General features: G+C 38.4%; 2 protein-coding genes across 8 annotated transcripts in view; one reads left to right on the top strand and one right to left on the bottom strand.

Annotated features, from left to right (window-relative positions):
- Positions 1-1,097, top strand: part of fastkd1 (FAST kinase domains 1) — a 53,629-nt gene extending 52,532 nt beyond the window's left edge. For all 7 annotated transcript variants that reach the window (XM_043693664.1, XM_043693660.1, XM_043693663.1 and 4 more), the window contains one exon: positions 235-1,097. In XM_043693664.1, coding sequence (XP_043549599.1) covers positions 235-327 — 93 coding nt within the window. In that variant the 3' untranslated portion in view covers positions 328-1,097. The remainder of the gene's footprint in view (positions 1-234) is intronic.
- On the bottom strand, positions 1,015-13,535 carry klhl41a (kelch-like family member 41a). The gene is made up of 6 exons (XM_043693669.1): positions 12,263-13,535; positions 11,784-11,941; positions 10,652-10,759; positions 10,380-10,565; positions 2,385-2,531; positions 1,015-1,315 (listed from the first exon to the last, which is right to left on the bottom strand). Exons 1-6 carry the CDS (start codon positions 13,388-13,390, stop codon positions 1,204-1,206), a joined length of 1,839 nt encoding a protein of 612 aa, XP_043549604.1. The 5' UTR covers positions 13,391-13,535; the 3' UTR covers positions 1,015-1,203.
- Between the last annotated feature and the right edge of the window lie 4,973 nt (positions 13,536-18,508).

Raw genomic sequence — 18,508 nt, 5'->3', positions numbered from 1 at the left:
GTTATGCATTGATGACTGGTGAGGCAGTAATATTACTTATATTGCTTTTTATTTTTGAATTTTTTTACTTAAAGTCTGAAACAAAGCATCACCAATAAATGATAAAAATAAGTGTCCTCATACTTCACAATTTTAAATAATCCTTTTGTTTTTTTAGTATTTCTATGTAGTTTATACTTTTATTTCTTGTAGTGCAACTTTACAAATTTTGCCTTTTTTTGACTCTCTTTATAGATCCCTCATTTTCAATGGAATTCTATGGAATTGTCTACAAAGGATGCCTGGGTAGAATATCTTAAACAAAAGATATTTACAAAAAAATCTTGAAATCATGAATCAAGTTTTAGATCAGTTGTGGAAATGTACTAAATATTGTAATAAAGCAGATTTATTCTTGTGTTGTTAATTTTTACTATTTCTTAAACCCAATTCAACTGTCAAAAAATTGGAAATTCTAAACCAGCATTTTAAAAAAGTACCACAAAATAAGGATAATTTTTGGGAATGTATCCTACATTAGTGAGAAGCTCCAAGATTAGAGATTTACCATATTGAATATGAAATATCTTGAGTGAAATTTCTGTACAGTGGTGGAATATAATGTACTGGAGGATAATTACTTTTTTTTTAACTATAGACTTTAATCAGGTAATTTTTAAGCAAAAGAAGAAAATACAATGAATTGTTTTTTTTAGACAAACTGTTTCAGCAAATGGTAAAATGCACAACAGGTAACTGGGGTATTTTTAGAATAATTAGGAGTTGTGCAAATATTTTGCAATTCAATGAGAATTAAATTAATTTAGAGAACTAGTGAATAAACATTTTAAAGAAAGCTTTTTAATCTCAAATTTTATAATTTAAGCAATGTCAAAGCTGATGGCACTAATGTGCAAGTTGTATTCTGTTGAGAGAATGGGTTGAAATTTCTACTGTTAAATTTTAGAATTAAGAACTCAACACACTGTATTGCATTGCAAATAATCTTAGTATATGTACTTTCAGCTTTTACAGTATTCATATGTTCTGCACCTCTTCAGTATATACCTGATATCATCCTGACCACATTGGATATAAAGCAATATTGTATAAACTCATTATAATAAACTCTGACTCATTTAATGGTAATAATTCCAGTTGGTACCATGCACCAGTTATAGTTGTCTTTGTTTAGCAGCAATATTAATTACTCTATAGAACTAATTATAATTTGGTAAGCCTGAACATGTTGAGGGATGCAGCAAGACACGTGGCTCCTATTGCATAATTAATTTCCTTCACCAGACCAATCCATTCCTTTTTGTCATCTTCATATCTAAAGAGAAAGTACAAAATGTATTTTAGTACTTTCAAAAGTTTCATTTTTGCACAACATTAATGTAACATTTAGCCAAGTATTCAAAGTATGTACAAGATCTATAGATATGCAAACATTTAGTTCATTTTGGCTGAAAACAACAAATGCAGGAGATTGCAGCAAGTCAGGCAGCATCCGTGGAAAGAGAGCAAACTAACATCTCTGATCTAGATGACTCTTCAGAGCTGAAGTGAAGTGTGGGGTGCTTTAAATCAATGGGCAGTGGTAATAGAAATGGATTACATTTGGTGTGTAACTTGAACACTTAATTGAGATCTAAGGAATCTTATTGCAACTGGAGAACCTAGATTTGAAACTTCAAAAGCATTGAAAAGTAATTTTAATCAAATTTCAGTTATTTGGAGTTGAGAAACTTTCAACTTGGAAACCCTAAGGCAGGATTCCCAAATTAAAATAAAAAGCGAGAAATACTCAGCAGGTCAAGTTGGCCTCCGTCTCAGTCAAGAGAGAGGAACAAGGTGTGAAATTTACACTTGACTTCTCAAACCTATAAGCCTGTAAAGAGAAATTATTTACAAATTGGGACTCATGTACAAATATGAAACAAATATACACTAAAACCATAGTTAGGAATAGTGTAGAGATTTGGGTATCCTATGACAGGGTATTGGAAACTTTGAATTCCTGAAGAAGGGCTTATGCCTGAAACATCGATTCTCCTGCTCCTTGGATGCTGCCTGACCTCCTGCGCTTTTCCAGCAACACATTTTTCAACTCTGATCTCCAGCATCTGCAGTCCTCACTTTCTCCTATTGGAATCTTTGATAAGGACTCACCAGAGACCGGAATCTATTGAGGGAATATTGACTAGTTTCATTCAAATGCAACAGACTAAAGAGAATTTTTTTAAAAAACTATAGGATAGCTTTAATATTGCTCTGATTCAAATATTGGTTTAGGCTGAGGGTTAAATATGGAGATTTGAAAACTATCATTCCTGAACAATCTTTCCTAGTAACTGCATTGTTTTCCAAGGTTAGCAGGTACTCCTAGTATTTAGACTTACTTCCACACATCAGCAAATTCTGAGGGAGCAAATTCTTTGTTTTCTAACTGAATCATAGCAAAACCTCCAATGGCGTAAAGTGATCCATCCATATTGATAACATTTATGGAGCTTCTCTCTTGTGGGAATTCAGGCATTACTTCCCATCTATGACAGTCAAACAAGAATAGCATAATTACATTCCAATTGTAAATAAATAGATATATTCACTTTTTTACAAATGGATTTTAGCTAGTCTACAAGAACATTATGAAAAATTTAGTTGAACATATTTCTTTTAGGTACATATGAAAATTGCATCTAATGTGTGAATATCTAAAATGATATTTTGCATTTCCTTCAAATAATCTGCCAGTAGAAGTGCACAGATTGTAAAGTTTCGCCACTGCAACATTTTTTAACATTATTTGTTGGAAATATGTGTTTAATATGTAAGAAGTTCAGTATTCAGATTGTGTGACAACTTTATCCACATTTATATCAAAATTGCTAATATAGTCAGGAGTTTGATGGGATATTCATCACTTACCTGAATGGGTATTGTCCAGCAAGATTCCCTCTAACACCAACATTCAGTAGCAGCCATGTGTGCCATCTACAAGCTGTACTGTCAAAATCCAGCACCTTCAAACCCATACTCACTACCATCCAGTAGGCAAGAGCAGCAGATGTATGGGAACACCACCATCTGCAAGTTGTCCTCTTGACTTGGAAATAATTGCCATTCCTTCACTGTTGCTGGATCAAATTCCTGGAACTCATTCCCTAGAGGCATTGTGGGTCTACCAACACTAGGTGAACTGTAGCAGTTCAAGAAGGCAGCTCACTACCACCATCTTGAGTAATAGGGATTGAGGTAATAATTGCATGAATGAATTACATTTTTTCACATGGTTATTTAGCTTTCTGAAATAATATGTACAGATGTATATTTCACTGAGCCTTTTGTTATGAAGATGTGGGTGTACTTTGAGAGCTTAAAGCAGCAGAACTACCAGACACAGCACCAAGTGTTCTCAATTAAGCAAAAATGTAACACTTGCTCGAACAACTCGATTAGCTTGTTGCCTGGAGACAAAAACAAACTCTCTCAGCTGATCAGTTTAAATTGTACCCCCCCAAAAATCAAACTGTAATCCAGTTTGAATTAAGTATATTGACAATCTTAAAAGCCAATTACACAATCCGATGCTTTGGGTGTATAAGACCGGGGAAAATTGAACAGTTGAGAGGAGAGCTGACACACCCAGCATGTAAACAGACTGGCTGAAAATAGCTCGCTTAAAAGTACCTTCTCGATCAGTAACCTGTAATGCAGAAATTCATAAGAAGAAAAGATGACATCACAGGTTCTTAAAAGAGACAGTGCAAGATAGCATCCCTCCTAGTTCTTCTCAATGCCTTCTGTGTTCACTTTGAGCAGAATTTTAGCAGAGAGGTAACACCTATTCTGACAAGTCCTGGTGAATCTATCCCAGCAGTCACTGCATCAGAGGTCAGATCAGTTTTCCTTCTTGTGAATCCAAGGAAAGCAATGGGACCAGACCGAGTACAGGCTGTGCACTCAGGGCATGCGCAGAACAACTGACAGAGGTCTTCTCGAACATCTTCAGACTCTTCTTGCAGCAAGTCACTGCCCCTGCCTGTTTCAAGAGATCCAACATCATCTCTGTGCCTAAGAAGGCTAATGCAACATGTCTCAATGACTATCGCCTAGTGGCCCTAACCTCTGTGGTAATGAAGTGCTTTGAAAGACTGGTCATGGCATTAATCAACTCCAGCCTCCCCACTATTGACCCACTCCAATTTGCCTGTTGGACCAACAGATCCATGTCCGATGCCAATATATTTGCCCTTCACTCTTCCCTAGAACATATTGATACCAAGAACAGCTACATAAGAATCCTATAATTGACTACAGTTTAGCCTTCAACACTGTTATCCCCTCGAGATTGATGACTAAACTTAGTGATCTTGGTCTAAGCCCCACTCTCTGCAACTGGATCCTCAGTTTCCTGACCTACAGGGCACAATTAGTGAAGATTGGGGACAATATTTCATCGTCACTAACACAACACTGGTGCCCCCCCCAAGGGATGCACACTCAACCCCCTACTGTACTCACTGTATACCCATGACTGTCGCCAAATACCAGACATGCCATTTGCAAGTTTGCTGATGACACCACCATAGTTGGTCGAATCTCAGATGGTGACGAAACAGACTACAGATGGGAGCTGGCAGACCTGGAAAAATGGTGCACTGAGAACAACCAGCTCTCAATGCCGGCAAAACCAATGAACGCATTATTGACTTTCGGCGGGATGTTACTCGTGCCCCCGACACATTAATAACAAAGAGATGGAGCAAGTGGAGAGTGTCAAGCTCCTGGGAGTGGTCATCCACAACAAGCTTTCTTGGACTCTTCATGTGGATGCACTGGTTACACAGGCCCAACAACGTCTCTTCTTCCTCAGGCAGCTGAGGAAATTTGGCATGATGACGAATACCCTTGCCAACTTTTATGGGTGCGCCATCGAGAGCATTCTGTCTGGATGTATCACTACCTGTACCATTCAAGATTGGAGACGGTTACAGAGAGTGGTAAACTCAGCCCAGACAATCACAAAGGCCTCCCATCTTTAGAATCCATCTACCAGGCCCACTGTCAGGGAAAGCCGCCAGCATTTTCTAAGATCCAACCCACCCTGGCAATGTTTTTCTACAATCTCTACCATCAGGGAGAAGGTATAGAAGCCTGAACATATTTTGAAACAGTTTCTACCTTACTGAATACTGAATGTATTAACTCTTAATATTCGCCTGTACCTGTGTTTTTGTTTTTGCTGCTGTTTACCTATTATTTACTATCTATGCTACTTAACTCTGTGATCTGTCTGTGTTGCTCGCAAGGCAAAGCTATTCACTGTGCCTCGGTACACATGACAATAAATTCAATTAAATTCAGAAGACACAGGAAGATCCAACTAGAAGAATGAAAGCTGCCTGGTTTTGAGATAAGTGTTTTTCTTTAAATCTTAACTGGGAGTTTTACCAGACTAGTATTATAGAAGGGAAGGTAAAAGTTAGGTTATTGGAAGAAATCGTAAATAGTGGTTAGTTAATTATTCTCTGTTATACTTAAAGTAAAAATTAACAACTTTATTTCTTAAAATAGTTTTTGGCCACTCTAATAGTTACAGATTACTGCACGGGATAAATCTTTTTTGTGTTGCTGGTTTTAAATTTAGCAGGAGGGTTTACCCCGTGTCGTAACACTTTGCCTATGGGGCTGGTGGCAACAAGAATGCCAGTAACCATTTCCATTGATAATAATCCTCAACCTATCTAATGATAGCTACTCAAGTGGCTCCATTTAAAATCTATCATTATAAGTGACTGAAAGCTTGATATCTCAGTTTTTAAGAAGGAGAAAGACAGTGAGGTTTAGGATGAGAATCCCAGAGCTTGGGACTAGCACAGGTGATGATACTAAATTAAGGAGTAATTAAAAGGTGGAATGTGCAAGAGATCAGAACTGAATGATTGCAGAAGGTTTTAGAGCTAGAGGAGGTCAGGGATTGGGAGAGGTGAGGATACGGAGAGATTCTAAATGAGTGACAAATATTTGAAAGTATAGGCATTGTCCAACCGAATGTCAGTGCCAATCAGTGAGCATAGGATGATATCAACAGGATTTGGTGGAATTAGGACAAGCACAACATTGAATGTTAAAAATCACACAACACCAGGTTATAGTCCAACAGGTTTAATTGGAAGCACAGATGAAGAAGCGTCGCTCCGAAAGCTAGTGTGCTTCCAATTAAACCTGTTGGACTATAACCTGGTGTTGTGTGATTTTTAACTTTGTACACCCCAGTCCAACACCGGCACCTCTAAATCATAACAATGAATGTTGTCAGCATAAACATGGAATCTAACAAAGGCCTAAAAGTTGTGATCAAATGTGTAGAATTAGTGTTCACCATTATCATTCAAAAATGCTGCCCACTGAAAGACAGCGTTCTCCATGGCATAGATCTTATTTTTCTGACATAATTTTGTATCAACATCAACAAAATCAAATTAAAGTAAGTTGGAATCCAGAACGTGCTACCTAGGAGGATATTGAGACAAGAAACCTTATAACCTTTAAAAAAAAGTACCTGGATGAACACTTGGAACATCATTCAAGGCTATGGGTCAAGTGCTGGAAAGTGAAACTCGCGTAGATCCAAAGTAGCTTTGTCAGTGCAAATTTGATGGATCACAGGGGCTCCTCTATGATTCTATGAGACTTGGAAATCATTGCCTTCAACTGGACTTGGATGACCTTCTACATAAATCACAGACTTAACACTTAGGTACAGCAAGCAATTAGGAAGGCAAATGTTACATTGGTATTTCTACATAGGGATTGGAATATAAGTATAAGGATACATATCATTAATGAAGCTATACCAGATGTACTGTATATAGAGTTTTAGTTTCCTTAACCATGTAAAAGTGTTCTTCGAGGAAATGCAACAGTTTTGCTGGACTGGTTTCTGATCTGGGTGAATAATACAATGAATAGAGATTGAGTAATCTAGCCTATAGTCCTTTGAGAAAAAGAATCTAACTGAAACATGTAAAATTCTAAAGGGATTTAACATGATAGATGCTATGAAAATGTTTTCCTGACTGAGTAATCTAGAACTCATGATTTCTATATCTGAATGAGTTAGCCATTTAGGATTGAGATAGGAAATTTCTTACTTGAAGTGTTTGTGAATGCTTGGAATTCTGTATCCAGAGAGCTCTGAGTATTTAGTCATTGAGTATATTCAAGGTGGAGAAAATGAGGACTGCAGATGCTGGAGATCAGAGTTATAATCAATTAGGAGAAAGTGAGGAGCATATTCAAGGTGGTCACTAGATTTTGGGTACTAGGGAAATTAAGGGACAAAGAAATTGTGAGGGAATGTCAAACTGGGGTAGAGGATCAGCAAAGATTTTGTTGAATGGCACAGCCATTGCAATGGGCCAATGCCCAATTCCAACTCCTCTTATGGAGAAACCTAACATTCCATGAATGCAAAATTACACACAACATATAAAATTTTGCAAGGCCAGAAAGGTTATGAATTTTAGCCTGTTGTTAAATCCTACTTTCACCTGTTTCAACAAGGCCCACCTCTTTCAAGGGTCTTTAGAGCGAATGGCAAACAAAAATAAATGCAAGTTCACCAATTCAATTGATTCTGAAAATTTTCCATCTATCAGGCCCTTCCTATTGGAGGAGTAGGGAATCCTTTCAATGCAATTTCTGGATTTCTGTTGATGAAATGTTGCTCACAATGCCTTGTGGATGCCAGATTTTGAGCTATTACGTCTGTTCTGAGTTTATTCTATTTCACATGGTAGTAATGCCGTATAACAAATTAGAACATTTCCCTCATGAGACGATGGAACTTCACCTCCACAAGGTCACTCATACCATTACTGCCATAGAAAGAAGCATCTGAAGGATGACTCGTGGAAATATAAGAAAGGTGGATATGAATTTGGCAGATGACAATATATTCAAGACCTTTGGAGAGGAAAGGGAATATGGAAATGGGGTGGTGGTTCACAAAAGCACAGAGGTAAATGGCTGTATTATTTCTGAAGGGGGTTGGTGACAATTGATTAGTGTCACATCAGAGAAACTGATGAGTGTGAATGAGCAGATCAGTAGGTATAGAAATGTAATGGTGAATAGAAGGCGAGGTGTTTAGCCTGCTGATAGTCAGAAAGGTAAAGCATAGACTTGTTCATTAATTTATTTCTATGTCCAGAAAATCATAAGAACGTTTTCAGGATTTTTCAGTTGCTGCTTGTGGTGAGCCAAATCTCGCATGGGGACTTAGAAAATCAACTCTGTGGTTACTTTCCCTCTTAACCATAAGATGTTGGTAAAGTCAACAAAATAATGCACTGGCACAAGTCTGTAAGTTTTCAGCTCTTATACTGCATTAAATTAAGAACTAATATTTCTAGAATAAAGTACCTAATGGTATAAATTATGAACAATAATTACATATATCTCCTTCCTACCTTACTGCCTTAAAAAAATTATCTGAGACAAACTTTTCATTATTATTTCTAGAATCACAACATTCATTTCAGACTTGGAAAAGAATTGAGTTTTTATTATCTAAAACTTGGGTTCAGTCATGTTTTTATCCTTAAGTAGATCTACCAATTTAAAAGGTATGTTGCATCAACATTAACATTTAATCTATGACAAGCAAAAAAATATAAAAATGGCAAAAGTTATTAATACCCTACAGAAGAATCTAAGAAAACTCACCAATGATAACAATAAAGCTTTTTCTACTGTTTGTCACTTATAGCAAGATTGATATTGAAGTGCATTCCATCTACTATGTAATAGTTCTAATAAAGCTATTCTAACTTTGTGCTCCTGTTTAGCAGTTGGTTTGGGAAAATTGCGATGATTTTTTTTTATTTAAAGCATTGATTACAAAGGTTTTGTTTTATTTACTCTTGAGTTGTGAGCATCACTGGCATGGTCAGCATTTATTGCCCATCTTTGATTGCTCTTTAAAAGTGCAGAAGTGAAACCGACCTTTGAACAGCATTTGTCCGTATGGTGTAGCTACATCCACAGGACTGTTCTGAAGGGATTGGCCCAGCAACAGTGCAGGAATGGCAATTTAGTTCCAAGTCAACTTAGTTTACAGCTTAAAGGGGGACCCTTGGATGTCCCCATGTATTTGCAGCCCTTGAATTTCTTGGTAGTAGTGGTCACAAAGGTGTTGACATCTTGGTGAGATGCTGCAGTGTAGATGATGCTGTGCATTGGTGATGGAGATAGTGAATGTTTAAAGTGCTAAATTGAGTGCCAAGCTAGTGGTTGGTTTGTCTTGGATATAAAATGTTTCTTGAATGGTATTGTAATTATATTCATCCTAGCAAGTGGAGAGCATTTCATCAAATATTCTGTAACACATCTGATTTGTGCTTTACAGATGATGAACAGACATTAGGAAGTTGGGAGATGAGTTAGCTGCCGCAAAATTCACAGACTCTGGTCTGTCTTTGTGGTTCCAGCATTTATATGACTGGCTTACTGAAGTTTTTAGATAGTGCTAATCTCCTGGATATTGATGGTGGGTGATTCAAAAGTGGTATGTCATTAAATGTCAAGGTGAAATAATTGAAGTCTCTCTTTGGAGACAGTCATTGCCTGGCATTTATGTGACACTGATGTTAGTTACCAACTATCAGCCTATGCCTCAATGTTATCTAGGTCTTCATTTTTAATTATCATATCCAAGATTGTACTGTCAGTTGTGAAGGACTCTTGAATGTTGCAATGGTGGGACTGTAGAACTTTTCTGTAGAAATTGTTAATTATATTGTGAATTTTATTTTTTTAAATAATGACTACTTTTTAATATCGATTATCAACACCATTAGAGGAGAAGTCGTGAACTGGTATCAGAGACTAGGATTATGACATCGTGCCTAGGAAGATGTGTTGGGGTCAAATAGAATGAGAATGAAATACAAAGCTGAGTAAACTGAGGAACAGAGAGGAATAAATAGGATCATAAAAACTATTATTCTTGATCTTGTCATGTAATATCACATATGTTTCTGAAAATATTGTAGAATTATTTTGCCTCCACTACTCTTCCTGGCAATCAACTTTATGGAGTCATAGAGATGTACAGCATGGAAATAGATCCTTTGGTCCAATTCATCCATGTTGACCAGATATCCAAAATCAACATAATGATCACCATGTCAAGAAATATTTGGATACCAACTTAAATATTTCTTTCACCAATTTAAAACTCTGCTTCCCTGTCTTTCTCTTATAATTCAAATTAGTATTACAGATTCCAGCACCTTAATTTTCTTAAGTGCAACAAAATCACATCTCCAGTATCTCCTTGGGAGACTAAAAAGGTCATGTTTTATATTCTGTTTGATTATACTCACTTATTATTCATTATGTCATATGCTTCAGCTGCAGCTGTCAGGCCATCATCAGTGACTCCTCCAACAACCCAGATTTTGTTTTGATGCACAGTAGCTCCAAACATGGCACGTGCTGTCTTCATGGCTCGCAGTTCCCTCCACTCAGATTTTTTAGGATTGTAGACAAACAATTTGTTGATGCACTTACTGTGATTAAATTAAAAGCGATTAAATAAATCAGTTATACCAGTCTAGAACTAATCCATAATGTAGGAAAGGTGCAAAATACTTACGCATCATCAGTTTTCCCACCAATAACATAGATTAATCCATTATGTGAAATCACAGAGTGGCCATAAATCTTAAATGGGAATGCTTTGGATTCATTCCATTTTAAGTTGCTGAAAAATGCATTAAAATGATTATTTATTGTAATCCATTGCTCATCAGATAATGTTTATGTGTTTTAAAAATGACATTTTTGTTCATGAATATGCTGAAAATTGCAGAAGGTCATTGCCTCAAATAACAGTGCAAAGATAAATTATTTTAAAATTTTGAAAAACAGTGTTATCAAGCCATTTCATACTGCCATAATACAATGCCTATGCAAGTGTCATTTATCACTGATGGATGTTGCTGTCAATTGAAAAGACATTCTACACATCATACAATTGAGCAACGTTGTGTATAAATAAAATCAGAAAGTGTTGAAAATGTTCAGCAGGTCTGGCAACATCTGTGAAGAGAAAGCATTCATACACTTGTCCTGAGTAATGGAAAAATGAAAACTTGGAGCAACTTGTATCTGGCTTTCCCAATATTTGCATTGAAATTAAATAATGTCAAGTTTTTCAACACTAAATTTGTTGAAACGTCGCCTAAACTCAAAGTTCATGTACTAAGCCCTTTCTTGATGTGCAATAGTCTAATAAACAATGAACATTGGACATAGGAAAGCTAAGCGTCTTGTTCAAAAACTGAATAACCGAGTGGATGATATTGCGTTGTCATTATCTGAAGAACTTTCCAATTGTGATTAGAATCATAGACTCACAGAATCCATATCTAATCATGCCTTCTGAATGTCACAAAACATACGAGTTACAATACTTACATTTTCGTAGTCAATTCCCAGAACTAACCCAACCAATACGATTGTAGGTCTGACTATTTAGATGAGCTAATGGAGGGTAAAATAATCCTGTTGTGGATGGGACCTATAATCTCAATGACAGACATCCCTTGTTTTCTGACTCAGTTTGATATACTCACTGCTAATATTAAATTATAAATGTAATGACACTGAATACCATACTGTACAATATTTTCTATTATTAGTTTTGAAGCATTGTATTAGAAGTTGCTACAAAATAATTCTAACATAACATTTTGTTAACATGTAGATAATCTGGATTCACTTACTTCATGTCATAGCAAAATACTGAATCCAGTGATTGCTCGTTTGGAAGATCCTTGCCGCCAATCACATAAAGAAAGTTTTCTGTTTCTCCCAGCCCGAAGAGGCATCTGGCTGAAGGCAGCGGTGGGAGGCCATTCCATTCACTAGCGATACTGTCAAACTAAAGCGTCGGGAAAGTCCGTTTAGTTATGACTTATTCTCTATAGATTTAATTTATATACAAACGTATTCCAAAATCCGTTGAGATTTGATAGGAATTTGAGCTGGAGCACACTTAATTCACAAAATGATCATACTTTACAAATATCTATTTCCAATCAGAAGGGAAGAGAATACATTGAAATGGAACTAGTTGCTTATATATTTTTTAAAAACTTGGAATGATTTTGAAAATACGTGAAATAAATTAACAATTACAATCAAGTTTCCTGAAACAAAGCTAAAGATATCTGATTTCACAATTCGGTAGATTTAGGAATACCTGATAGAAATAGCAGTGGTAGGGTTGTTCTTTAACTTCTTCATCCAAGTATAGCCCACCGACAACAAAAATTTGGTTTCGCTTTGTAGCCAAACTAACGTGGTTTTTGGGGATCTGATCACCCACTGCAGCCAGAAAGCATTGATTTAATTTTGGATCATATGCCACCGCCACTGTGTCATTAATGAACATGATCATCTCCTTGACGAACATGCCATGTCTGGGAATGTCATTCAGAAAACCAGGGAGCAGATCTTCGTCACCTACATCACCGTTAACCAGATCTTCACCACCTTCTCCTTTCTTTGCGTTCTTGTCAGCGCCTTTCTCAGGCTTGGGAAGTTTTCCTCCAAAAGCATCTTTAATCACCTGAACCTTCTCCAGTAGATCTGGATTAGCCTTAATAATGTCATTTTTTTCGACCTGGTCTTTGACATATTTCTCAGTCATGAGGCGAAATCGGATGCAGTCAAAGATTTCTCCGAAACTTTTAGCCCTGGTCTCTTTGTCCTTCCGGACCCATCTTACTACAGCTTCAAATACCGTCTCTTCCTTCTCTACATTTAAAGCGTCATTCGCAATGATGCTGATAAGCTCATGCAGAGCAAGTTGCAGAAAGTCTTCATCATTACAGATTTGTTCAAAACGAGCGGACGCATATTCACGGGCAGCAATAGCAAGCCGAGGACAATCCAGAAGGAGTCCTAGCCTGAATATGGCCAAACAGTTGCTAACGGATAACTTTTCCTGAAGATAGGTGACACAGAGTGTGAAAACGGAGGGGATCTGAAAGCGACTGGAGGCAGCAAAAACATTTTGCACGTTCTCATCGGTCAGTACTATCTCAGAGGAGTACAGATACTTCAGGATCATATCCACGACACTTTCATCAACATCTTCCAAAACCACCTCACGTTTCTTCTCCTCGTTTACATCAGAAAAGAAATACTCACGGAAGTAAGGGCTGCAAGCTGCCAGGATTAGTCGGTGGCAAGGAAATAATTTATTTCCCACCTTCAGGGAACAATCCACAAACTTGTTTTCATCCAGCAAATCTTTCAGTCCATCCTGAAGTAGAGTGGTTTGATAAAGCCGAGATTCTTCCCTTGAATCTTTCCGAGGGTCCATGGTAAGGAAACTGTGAAGGCGAAGAGAGCAGGTAGCGTTTGCTGTACTCGGGTCCGCAGTGGCTTGCTGCGCTTGAAGAGTTTGTAATGTAACTCCACAGGCTAAATATAGAGAGAGACACCCTACACGTTGGAATTCAGGTTAACCAATGTGCAGCTTGGGTCACATTTTGGCAGCTGCTGCAGACGGAAAGAAACAACTGTGATCGGTTTAGGAGTTTAACAGGATAGGCAATCGCCATCGGGAGCGATTACTAAGGGAATTAAATTTAGTTATTTTTATCATATTGAGACAGCGTCATGGCTAGTGCGTCTCACACATATGAATATCACACATTACGGAATAGACCTTTCCACTAAATTCTCGAAGGGATTCTTCAAATCACAACTCACACCCATTCCGCTCCCGCCGTTTAATCATAATGTTCTTTGGATTCTGATTCTGTTTTAAAGAATTCCAATGATCGTTTTGAAAATTTGCAAAATAAATTTAATGTTACAGTTAAATTATGACTCCTGCATTACAATCAGTACAACGGTATACAACTGTCATTACTTGCCTATGTATGGGGTATGATTTTGTTTTTATTGCGGATAGAATACATTTCTTGGTCAAATATACTTACATTTCTCAAACAAAAGTTAAATGACGAATTTACATGAAATGGAAACAAAATAATTTGCCAACAGCCTATTTTGGAACTGAGACTCACCTTGGAAATATTTTAAACTTTTACAAATCCCAAGCCACCTAAGAGAACTGTGCATATGGTTACTCTATTTTTCCTCAAGTAACTTTCACACTGGAGACTTTTACAAACAAGGTCAACTGCTGAACAGGTGGTCATCACTTTGGCTCATGTCCATTTTTAGATTTAGCATTTGATCAACTATAAACTGAACATTTGTCTCAACGTGACTCATTTCCTCGCGAATCACATATTTTAACATCCTTAAAATTTAGTAACCGTATAATAGAACTGTTATGAGAGTAGATATTTTATAATTTAATAGTCAAGGGTATAGTTAGAATATTGTTAATGATGGAAATGAATAATCTATTTAGTACGATTAACTCAGTAGTTCAAAAATGGATTATGTCGTCTTTGAATCTTCTCTATTATTGGAAAATACTGCAGATGCTGGAGAAACTCTGCAGGTCTGGTACCATCTGTGGAAGGAAGATCAGACTTAACGTTTTGGGTCCGATGACTTCTTCCGAACCGAGTTCGGAATTAGCCTCGAAACTCTCTTCCTCTCTCCACAGATGCTGCCAGACCTTTTGAATTTCTCCAGCTTTCCACTTTGGTTTAGATTTTTATTGGTCTGTATGCTGTACTGAATAATGCGCTTCAAAGTTTCATTTTTAAAAATCCAAATCACTGATCATTATTGATTCCCCTTCCGCCAATGGTTCAGTCTCGGTCTCTTTTTTTCTCTAGACTCCCACAACTCACCCTGATGTATCAGATCATGTCAGAGAAAGTGAGGACTGCAGATGCTGGAGTACCAGAGTTGAAAAATGTGGTGCTGGAAAAATACAGCAGGCCAGGCAGCATCCGAGGAGCAGGAGAATCGACGTTTTCGGGATTCCTGTAGAAGGGCTTCTGCCCGAAACGTCGATTTTCCTGCTCCTCGGACGCTGTGTTTTTCCAGCACCATATTTTTCAACTCTGAATTTAGAGACCATACCTCCACAGGAAATAACTCATGGAGGCAGATTGATACTTACACATATAAGGTATAACCTAAAAACTTAATTTTTATGTTGAATTTTTGCTTCTCACAGAGGGTATATCAGTGCTGAGGAAAATAATGTATTTCCAACTTTTCACATCAATGGCACCATTCCATATCCCTAGGTCAAGATTAACATGGGAAGCTTCATATTGAACATCTCTCTGTTCCATTCCAATTCTATGCCAGGAAAAGCATTTTGATTGTGATATTTGTGATAATTTCCACACCAGTCACTCTAATTGCCTCAGTACATTCCCATTTGAAAATCTTTCAGGATTCAAATGATATTATCACTAGACTATTAATCCAGCAGCTTCATTAGTGTTCTGAAGACCCAGGTTCAAATCCTCTCATGGCAGCCGGTGGAATTTGAATTTTAAAATTAAGAATCTACTGATGACTATGGAAGCATTGCTGATTGTCATGAAAAAATAAACCCATCTGACTCACTAATGGCCTTCAAGGAAGAAAATCTACCATCCTGAATGGGCCTCAGCTATGCCTGCCTCTTTGTCGGCCACATCAAACAATCTCTCTTCAGCACCTACACAGACACCGTACCCCAACTCTTCCACCATTACATCGATGACTGCAACGGTGCAGCGTCCTGCACCTAGGTTGAACTGGAGCAGTTAATCGACTTTGCGATACGGTTGACTTTTCCACAACTTCCATCCCACTCTCAAATTCATTGGTTCATATCGGACTTCTCCCTCCCCTTTCTCAACCTCACCATTTCCATCTCTGGCAACTGTCTCCAGATGGACATCTACTACAAACCTATAGACTCCCATAATTACCTGGACTACACCTCCCACCCAGCATCCTGCAAGAACTTCATCCCATTCTCCCAATTCCTCCACCTCCGCAGCATCTGCTCAGAGGAGACATTCCACTCACAAGCATACCAGGTGTCCACCTGTTTTGAACAACATGCTTTTCTTCCATCAGTCATCCAGACAGCCCTCCACTGCAACATCTCCATTCCCTGTTCCACTATCCCCCAACATAATAAGAACACAGTCCCCTTGTCCTCACCTACCACCCACTAGTCTCCACATCCAATGCATCATCTTCAAACACTTCCGCCAACTCCAAATAGACCCCACCACCAAGAACATCTTCCCCTCCCCACACCTCTCTGCCTTCTGCAAGGACCGTTGTCTCCTACGGTCCATGGTTCACACCATCCCCGCCACCGAGCTCCCAGGTACCTTCTCCTGCAACCAGAAAAGATGGAAAACCTGCCAGTACACCCCACACCCAAACAGTTCTTCCAGGTGAGACAGAGGTTCACCTGCCTCTCTTCCAACCTAATTTATTGCATCAGGTGCCCCCGATATTGTCTTCTCTACACCTGGGAGACTGAATGTAAACTTAGGGAACAGCTCATCGAGCATTGCAGCTGAGTCTGCAGGGGCCACCGGATCTCCCAGTAACCACTCATTTCAATTCCCCCAATCACTCCCTTTCCGACATGACCATCCTTGGCCTCTTCCATTGCCAAAACAAACCAAGGTGCCTATTGGAGGAAAAACACCTTATCTTCTGCCTGGATACACTACTGCCCAGAGGACTCAACATTGCGTTCTCTAATTTCAAAATACCTCTTTCACCCCTCACTGTCACTGCTCCCTGTCATCAACCAGGTCGTACCCTCTACCTGTCTTCACCTATCCCCACTTCACCATGCTACTCCCGCCACCCCCTTTATTCCTGAGGGTTACATCTGAAAAGTTGAGTTCTACACCTCCTGATGCTGCCTGGCTTGCTGTGTTCTTTCAGCTGCCTGCTTGTCTACTTTGGATTCCAGCATCTGCAGTTTTTTATTGTCTCTAATCCTCACCTGGCCTGGCCTACATGCGATTCCAGACCCACAACAATGCGGTTGACTCTAACCTACCCTTTGAAATGACCGATCATGCCACTCATTTCAAGGGACATGCATTAAATGCTGGCCTGCTCACATTGCATGAGTGAATTTTAAAAATTGCTTTTCCTGCATCATTTAATCTCAAAGGCTACATGAAAAACATATTAATATTAAATCATGAGGTCTGAAGTTCGTTTTTAAAAATGGGAAAAGGTCAGCTCTGTCATCTACTAATTCCATGCAATCACTGGCTTTGATGTGCATGTTTTAAGAATGCAATTTAATTGCCATATTGCTAACATTGGAAAGAAAATCCTGGTCGCATATTACTGTAACAGTGCATAGCTTGCATTGAACCTTCAGGTAGTGTTCTGTCTTTTCAAAGGAGAATTCTGCCAAAATATATTTGAGATAACGACACATTCTATTTACAAAAAGAACCATTTTTAGCAACAATGACACACCAATAGATGCAATATTGTAGCAGATATTTTAACAGTAGTTATGAACTTAGCATTCTCATAAAAGCCTAGTTACACCTCATCCAATGATGTTTAATATTTCCAAGACTTGATTGTGTGGAAGTTTTCTTCAATTCACTGATTGCTTAGGTTTTGCACTCTAAGGGAGAGGGGTGAGGGTATTGTGGGAAACAACACACACTCTAGAAGAACACAGAGCCACTTCTGAATTTCTGCATTGTTCTGTGCATGTCCAGGCTCCCACAGTTGCTGTAAGATTTTCTGGAGTAATGAATCTCTGTGTTTATTTAAATACAAAAAGCTAAATTTAATACAAGAAATCAAAAGCAAATACAGTAAACAGTGAAATTAACACAACTGTACAGAGGACAGTAATTAAATATACTCTCAAATTAAACAGATTTTAAAACGCTACTAGAAGCTAAACTGTAGTTTTAATCACACTTCAATCAGAATTCCTAACTCTGGGGTTACTGTACTGTCTCCACCCACTTTACTCTCCCAGCTAACTTGGTTGGAAACTTTGGGGTCTGAAGAATTTAAGCTCACCATCAGTTGATCACTTGATTTTGAAGTACAGCTGGCTGTTCCTGTTTGCTGTACCTGGTGCCTCAATGAAAACTTCAGACGGTGTAGGCCTTCAGCCTGGGTTGAGTCTGCTGATGCGGTAGGGCACATATTGGATTTATTAGGTGAGTACAAAACAACCTTGGTTAGCTGAACATCAATTATCCGAATTTCGGATTATCCGAACAAGATCTCAGGGTCCCGTAAAAATTTTACTAAATTTAAATAAAAGCACAGCGAAAGCAGGCAGCCTGGGCTAGTGGTGGGAGCAGGAACAGGATCGGAACTGGACCCTGTTCCTGCTGTTGTCACTGCCACGGGAACCGTGTTCCTGCTATTGCCGCTGCCACAAGGACCCTGTTCCTGCTATTGCCGCTGCCACAGGGACGCTGTTCCTGCTATTGCCGCAGCCACAAGGACCCTCTTCCTGTTATTGCCGCTGCCACAGGGACCCTGT

Source organism: Chiloscyllium plagiosum, chromosome 7, assembly GCF_004010195.1.
Source record: "Chiloscyllium plagiosum isolate BGI_BamShark_2017 chromosome 7, ASM401019v2, whole genome shotgun sequence".
NCBI classification, from domain to species: domain Eukaryota; kingdom Metazoa; phylum Chordata; class Chondrichthyes; order Orectolobiformes; family Hemiscylliidae; genus Chiloscyllium; species Chiloscyllium plagiosum.
This window is presented reverse-complemented; position numbering and strand designations above follow the sequence as displayed.